The 8,072-nt window shown below is 36.8% G+C and overlaps 1 protein-coding gene across 1 annotated transcript; it reads right to left on the reverse strand.

Annotated features, from left to right (window-relative positions):
- Positions 1-632: 632 nt before the first annotated feature.
- On the reverse strand, positions 633-5,287 carry LOC108989354 (squamosa promoter-binding-like protein 6). The gene is made up of 4 exons (XM_018962922.2): positions 4,620-5,287; positions 3,442-3,575; positions 1,476-2,249; positions 633-902 (listed from the first exon to the last, which is right to left on the reverse strand). Exons 1-4 carry the CDS (start codon positions 5,285-5,287, stop codon positions 898-900), a joined length of 1,581 nt encoding a protein of 526 aa, XP_018818467.2. The 3' UTR covers positions 633-897.
- Positions 5,288-8,072: the final 2,785 nt, after the last annotated feature.

The following is an 8,072-nucleotide window of genomic DNA, read 5'->3' on the forward strand; positions in this document are numbered from 1 at the left end:
ATATGTTTGAGCTTCGCTCGAGCTTGAGCGAACTCATTGCCTGAGTTTTGCTCAAGCGCCATGTCGAGTGAGAGTCGAGTGAACTCTTGACTAGATGTCTTCTCAGCTCAAAACAACCAGCCTCCATGACCCAACAAAATAGGCAATAAGTGGAAGAAGGAAGTTGGAACCGTGGTCTTTGCCAATCAATGGACCAGTTTTATTAGATTTAATTAAGTTTGTCAATCTCGAATGTACCACTAGCATTAGTCATGTTATCATGCATGTGTTATACTTCCAAAAAATTAGTCAATTTGCTTTATAATTGTAGCCTAATTGTTTATTACTTATGTTTAATGTAAAGTGTATCCAAAAAAGAAAAAAACGATTATTTTAAGAAAAATAAATTACAACTAGTTTAACCTCAAAGCCTTTACAAACGAATGTGAGGTTGCCGGGGGGGAGATAATATAATTCCTTGCTTTGAATGACCAGATAGCATTATTTTACTTTTATTTATTGAATTATGTTCTAAAGATATAAAGTTTTTCTCCCTCGAAAGATATAGACATTTTCGATCAAAGGCATGAAACTGTTCCCAGAACACAAGGAGAGAAAGAGAGAGAGAGAGAGAGAGGTTATCTCACGGTTTCATCAATAATATCTAAAATACTTAAATTGACATAATATTTGTAGAAATAAAGGGAATAAAGGGTACTTAAAGGAACTTACAGATTCAAACTAGCATCACTTTACAGTAGCAAGAGCCACAAATCTTTTTCTTATTTGCCTTTTTGGGAAAAGGAATGTTACTACTTACGGTGTCTATAGTTTCTATCAACCTTTCAAACAGCTCAATGGAAGTTAGTACTTAGTAGAGTATTCTGATCCATGCAGAATGTCTTCAACCGCCTCCCCTTAACCTGCACCAACAAAACTGTTTCTATTTATTGTTCACAATAACTAGGGGGTAACAACAAGCCTGAAACTGCAAAGGTTTTTCTCTATTTTTCTGTGTCATTCATGCTTCCTCATTTTAAGGAAATTTCTTTTGATAACGTGGAACCTCACTAAGGTAGGGCCCTTAGATAGATACACAGCCCCACCCGTGAGAGATGTCTGAGTCTACAACTCATCCCAAACTCGTCCTTTGACCACTGGGTTGCATCTTGACAGTTACGGAATTTGAAATATCAAGTCTCTTTCAATTGATATCAAACTTTTAGATAACTCTCGAAGCAAAGGACCAACATAAGTAGCTCTGTGCTCTTACATGGTTAATGATACTATACGATTTGATTGATAGTCTGATTTTTGTCTTCATTTTGCTTCAACTCCAAAATGCACTATCATAGATCCTCACACCCTCGCCTATAACCCTTGTATTAGTAACCCACATAAGAACTTTACCTGTGAAAGCACCCTCGCCTTCTAAGTGCGACAGGAAAAATGACACACAGATCATTAGAGCTTTAAAGTGAATATGTTTGGCATACCTTGCGGATTGCACACTGCTCTAAAGGTTGGAAAATAGCACGAGCCATCATTTTCCTGCTTTACTTGAGGGGAGTTCTTTTGTTGCTCCACTCTTTGAAGATGTGATGACAATTGGAGCCAATCAACCGTGGATCCATGATCAGGAAGACAATACTTGGCATTCAGCATTTTTGACTCTTGAAAAATCCCATCATTATGAACTTGAAAACCAGCAGCATGACTAGGATCAGAAAACATTATTGATCCCAGCTTGTCAACTTCTATGGAGTTCATTCCATATGAATAGAGTCCATTTGGTCCATACTGTTCCATAGAGCTTACCCTTAGAGGTTTCTCAGAAACTTGAACATTACCATGGTGGGCAGAATCACCTTGCATAATCTGGGGGCTAGCCATTGGAATTCCAGTCAAATGACTTGACAAGTCTTGTGATTGAGCTGACAGAAGAGAGAGAGCACGACTGGAGATTGAGGGCCCTGACAATTCCTGTACAGTGGAAACAGTAACATTACAGTCTTCAGTTCCTGATGAAGGCAGTCCCAAACAATGTTGTTTCCCAATGCTATGTAGATGGAGAATAGAGTTCGAAAGCAACTGCCGACTGGTGATAGGCATTGCTGATTGAGGACTGTTAAATGACTCCCCTTCTAATTTGATATGTCTAAACCCGTTAGCTTGTACAGATTTTCCTGGATAGACAACGCCTGCTTGAAAAATGTCTGGGAAAACAAAGGGTGTTCTCTTTGGCAAGGAAGTCCCTAGATATCCAGTGCCTGCAAAATCCTTATTTTATTACAAGCCGTGGACACAACTTTGAGCAGGAAACATTTTTCCAGCAGCCAGTAGAATGATTTCTGATAGCTTATGCATCATTGTTGAGAAGCACGAGGCAGATTCAGCTATATATATGTATATACACTTTCACCCTTTTCAATCGTTTCCTGTCATTCTCTTCATATGCAGGTTCCTAGGTATTAGGATTAAATAGAATGCAAATTTTCTTGGTTGAACTTAGAAACTTTATGTGCAAGCTAAATGCCATATGTCTACTTCAATTAAGTGACTTGACCTGATGTTGTTTCTACACTCTTCACCCTCAGTCTAATTTGAGAGTTTCCAGGGCCTTTGCTTAGTTTAGATTATGATTCTTACTAATCATGCCACAAGCTCTTAAAAATCAAAAGTCTAACTACTAGACTACCCATACTGAAAGAGGTTAATTTATTTAACCATAACACCTTGTATTTAAACTATTCAAATTACTGCTTATACAAGTATTTACAACAAGCTCATTTCATTTTTTTGGACAAATTGTGACAACACATTATATAAATCACATAGACCATAACTCCGCATAATTGGTCTGTAGTCTATATTTATCTGGACATACTGCATATTATTTAAATTATTTCAGGAAATATATAATCTGTCATCAATATGTACCAATTAGTTGTTAATAAGTGAATCGTAGTGGTTATAATGTTAAAAAAACCATTGGATAGACAGCATTAAAAGGAACTCAATGCATGGCTGACGTGGCCACTTCTCCTAAACTTTCATAGATGGAAACTTACTGGTTTTTCCTTTTTCTTTCAAAATCTATAAAATCATACTGGTCAAGAGGCTCAATATTGTGTGAAAAATGAAAAGGATATAGTGGGATAAAATAATAGTATAAAAGACATTATCTCTAATGACAGTTCTGACTAAAAAAGGAAATTAGATGATTGGTCAACTTGTAATCTTAAACAAACTTATCTAACTTGACTGACATTGTCTTGTACAGTGACCTATCCTTGCAAATATAATGACAGCTAGGGATGGACCAAGGAAGTCCTGCAAGAGCCTAATATCTGTCCTTGTGGTGCTTTTGTTTTGTTTTGTTTTTTTTTTTTTTTTGGGGGGGGGGTTCTGTCTGCATTTTTATTGTGCATTAAGTTCTTAGGGAGATTGAAAGTTTCATACCTTGATATGATTGAAGCAGCTTATGTTTACCAGAAAGGGTATCTAATTGAGGTTTCCTTCGACGTTCATTGTGGCCTGCTAGGCGTTTACGACAACTTCGCTTGCCATCGTCAAATTCAGCCAGCAAATGAAACCTTATTAAATGACAGAAACCAAGTTCAAGTAAGTACTTTTAATAAGCAGAGGTGCGTAATGAGCTTAAAAGGTAAATCAATCAAACAGAAAGGTGATTCTTTTTATTGTTGTACTAGATTCTACGCTTATTCAATGTAGGTTGACAAATTGAAGTAATTAAATAAATACCTATGAAACTTGAACATATTTGGTAGGAAAGGTAAAAACTACCAGAAGGCACACTACCAAAAACCTCTGCAATCATATGCAACATTGTTGCATGATATCAAAATTGCATTATGCACTTTTGCTTCATGTCATCAGCTGATCGCTTAGACAGATTGAAGTTATGATCTAAAAATAGGTTAGTTTTAGCCTAGACTCATAAATTTTTACATTGCTATTCTCGTTTTCCATTAAGCATGAGTTCATTCCTCGTCGTTCACATTGTGATCCTTAGAAGTGTTTCCACCAAACAACAGATTCTCGTATGTAGCCATTGCCTTCTGCTCCATTTGGGTTGGTTCAGTAGTTGATTTTTACTGGAGTTTTTTATTTTTTATTTTTTATATCAATAGTAAAACATTTATGTGGATGACATCCAGAAGTGAAAGATAAACAAAGTTTCAGGGGTTTCAACGTCCCTCCTCTTAAACAAACATGTAACCAAGCCTGTGAGTCTAAAAAAAAAAGAAGAGAAGGGATTGTTTTCATTTTTCTATTTTAGAAAGTTTTAAAGAGGTGCTGTTCAGCTTGAATTTGTTTGATTGCCTCCTTTAATGCTTTATATGTCTCCTCTGTGTACATAGGTTGCATACCTTTCTTGATTTCTAGATCATTTTCGCATGATAGTACCTAAGTGAATGTGTAGTTTCAATTGGATCACAAAGCCAACAAAATTCTCTCCCCTACATATGCTACGAGTCAAACAGGCTAGGGTCATTACTACTAATGCATCCCAAACACAGCGTGAGAATAAGAATCTGGCCTTATATAGATATGTGCTAAGCTAACCATTACAACTTTTGAACAATCCAAAAGCTAAAGGGAAAAAGATGACCAACCTGCTACACTGTTGGCAAAACCTTTGTTCAATGCCATTAACAATAACTTTTGTAGTCTTGGAGTGAACATCACAAACTTTATGCCTTTTGTGGTAATCCTTTGAGGAGCTCAAATCCTTGTTACAACCATAGACTTGACAGAAGGCAGTCTGAGAGTATGAACTTGTTTTGCGTGCTCGCTTTGTAAGCAAGGATGGTGGTGCAGAAGGCAAAACCGGTCTGTATTTCAAAATCTTGCTATTCTCTACATCTTTCCAATCAGCCAATCTTCCTAGCTTTAAGTCAATCAGTGATGAATTTAGGCTGTTAGCTTCCAAGACAGAACTCGAAAGCTTTGCTTCAGAAGCCACTTCCTCAAAACATGAATTTGAAGCAAACATACACTGAGGAGAAACTGCTCTTTTACTAGTACTACAGCAAACCTCACCACTTAATATCTCCATTCCTTGGTTACCATGAAAAGGTTTTCTCACAAAGTCATGGAATTCCAATTCCATTCTCGCAACCGCTTCACCATTAGAAACAAGTCCATTGCGTTCAAAATTAAAAGTAGATTTATCACCCCATTCCGATGGTTTTTTACTTGTAGCACGAACATCGACTTGTAAATCTATTTCATCGGAAAACATAAGGCCTTTCCCTTCTAAATTGTAACTCCAAGGCTCCATCATTGATCATAGAACTTAATCAAAGCAAAAAAAATATGCAATGATGTAAATGCCTACAAAAATTCCGTAAAAGAAAACATAAATCACCCTTCTGAAACTTAACAAAAGAAAAAACACTCTTGCAATTCGACCCTGAAGCCCAATTCTACTCTAATATGTAATAATACGAGTAAGAAACATAAATCTATAGACAAATGTAAAAACAAATACATACAGACATAAGCCGCATATAAACAAACATATATAACATGGAATAAACGTTGCAGGAACAAAAGAAAAGTGATGGCATTAACAATCATAAAACTGTAAATGTGCCAGAAACAAATTTAATGAAACTGAATAACATTGATTGTAGATGTGCCAAAGTCAGACAGAACATTCCAATTTCACGTAGCCCAGAACTGAAAATAACAAACAACAGTCCAAACGTACAACATGGATTACTAGGAACAATTGATGCAAAATCATTATCCGTTTAACTGCTGGGAAAACAGATAAACAAAAAAGAAAAAGAAAAAGAAAAAGAAAGGGAAATCAAACGTGTGGTTGTTGGGAACCAAACGGAATGCACAATGAAAAATGAAAAATAAAAAGACAGCAGAAAAGGCAACGGAGAATGGGTAAGAGTGGTTCATTGCATACCAGTAACCAGAATGAATAGTTACTTAGAGAGAGAGATAGAAAGGGTGTGGTTTCTTCAGCTTTTGAGATGAGGTCGAAGCAGATACAGTAATCGTCAACAAGATTTCCACTAACCAGTCCAAAAGCAGGTCGAGGTCTTTTTGTAGCTTTTGAGAGACTTTGAAATTCCGTTTTAGGGAGCCTATCTTTGCTTGGGGGAGTACTTTCACTACTTTGGTGACCAATGAGGTGTCATAACGAGCATGTTCGTTTGCCTGTTTTAATGTATGATATTTTTGTCTGTTAAGGTTAATTTGTTATTTTTTTTGTTGATCTTTACACTTGTTAAGAGTCTCTAGTTGACATCATTAGTTCACCTTTGAGTTTTTCTAAGACTATTGATACTATTCGTTTTAAATTTTGTTATTTGAATCATACTTGGTGATGTTACAATCACAATTGATTTTTTTATCAACCAGTACTTAAATGACAATTACTGAATATATGCCACATCATCAGGTGTGATTATCAAGGAAGAATGAAATGTCATCATATGCCAACTCACATATAACGGAAGATTTAAACTGATGACAACTGATATGCCAAGATTGCTACAAGCTAGAATCAAGGATCGGTTTTACATTGTATTAATATTTTCGCTATATACTTTCCATACATAGTTACTTTATTTGTGTATATAAACCAGTTTTGACTTATGAATGTTTTGTACAAAATTCAATTAAAGGTAGTGCTTATTATCTTTTATGGTATCAAGAGAGCCAATCTCTAACGAGTACCTTTCTTCCTCCTCGAAAATGTCTTCTTCCGCATCCTCTGATAACCCGATCATAACCATTAATGTTGCAACTACTATCAACGAGAAGCTTACGCCATCTACCTTTCCACAATGGAGAGCACAGTTTGAAGCATTGCTTATTGGCTATGATCTCATGGATTTTGTCACCGGCGACCTTCAATGTCCAGCCATTGATGCCGAAAATTCCTCCACTTCCAAGCGAATTCCCACTAGATTCGCCAAGATAAATTGATCATCCATGCCCTGCTAGCCTCCACATCCACCACAATCACACCGTTGTTTGCTTCATGTAAAACATCTCATGAAGCTTGGAACAAACTAACTCGTCTTTATGCAGGAAAATCTCGCACTTGTGCGATGCAGTTGAAGGAGGATCTCACTCTCAACAATCATGGCAATCGGACTATCACGAAATTTCCCCAAGCGATCAAACTTATAGCTAATGAACTTGCCAGGATTGATCATCATGTCTCTGATGACGATCTGACCCTTTATATTCTAAACGGTTTGGGTCCATAGCATAGAGAAATTGCTGCACTCATACGAGCTCAAGAAAACCCTCTAAGGTTTGAGGAGCTTCATGATCTATTAATCGGCCACGAAAGCTATCTCTGATGCCTAGAACAACAAGCTGCGCAACCGTTGGTTGCAACAACAAACTACACTAAGCGCAAGCAACCCCCATCTGGAACGAATGGACAGCGTTACTCAAAGGTGAATGTGAGGATCGGATCATGGAGGCAACATTACTCAAAGGTGAATGTGAGGATGACATGTACCCTTTGCCGAAACAATGGCTACGATATCAAAACCCGTAATTGCTTATGTTCATGAATGTACTACAGCAGATGGATGGCACAAATGTCTTGGTCATCCTTCTCTAAAAATTGTTCAACATCTTATCCGCACCTTTTTTTTTGCCTATTAATAAAAAAGAAAGTTCATCTCATGGTGTCTCATGTTCTCAAAATAAAGCCCATGGGCAAATACCAAATATACCAAATATATATGGCTTTATTCTATGTCTCATAAATTAAGTATTCAAACTATATTTCCTCAATTTCAAAATCTTGTGGAAAATAGATTCAACACTAAAATCAAGAGTCTATATTCTGACAATGGAGGCGAATACATTACTCTAAAAAATTACTTATCTGTCCATAGCATTGGTCACTACACTACTGCTTCCCACACCCCACAACAAAATGACATGTCTGAAAGATAACATCGTCATCTTGTTGAAATAGGCCTTACTCTTCTCACTGATGCACATATGCCTCTTTCCTATTGGCCATATGCGTTTCAAGCCACAGCATACTTGATAAACCGAATGCCAACTTCAACCTT

Source organism: Juglans regia, chromosome 16 (assembly GCF_001411555.2).
Source record: "Juglans regia cultivar Chandler chromosome 16, Walnut 2.0, whole genome shotgun sequence".
In the NCBI taxonomy this organism is placed as follows: domain Eukaryota; kingdom Viridiplantae; phylum Streptophyta; class Magnoliopsida; order Fagales; family Juglandaceae; genus Juglans; species Juglans regia.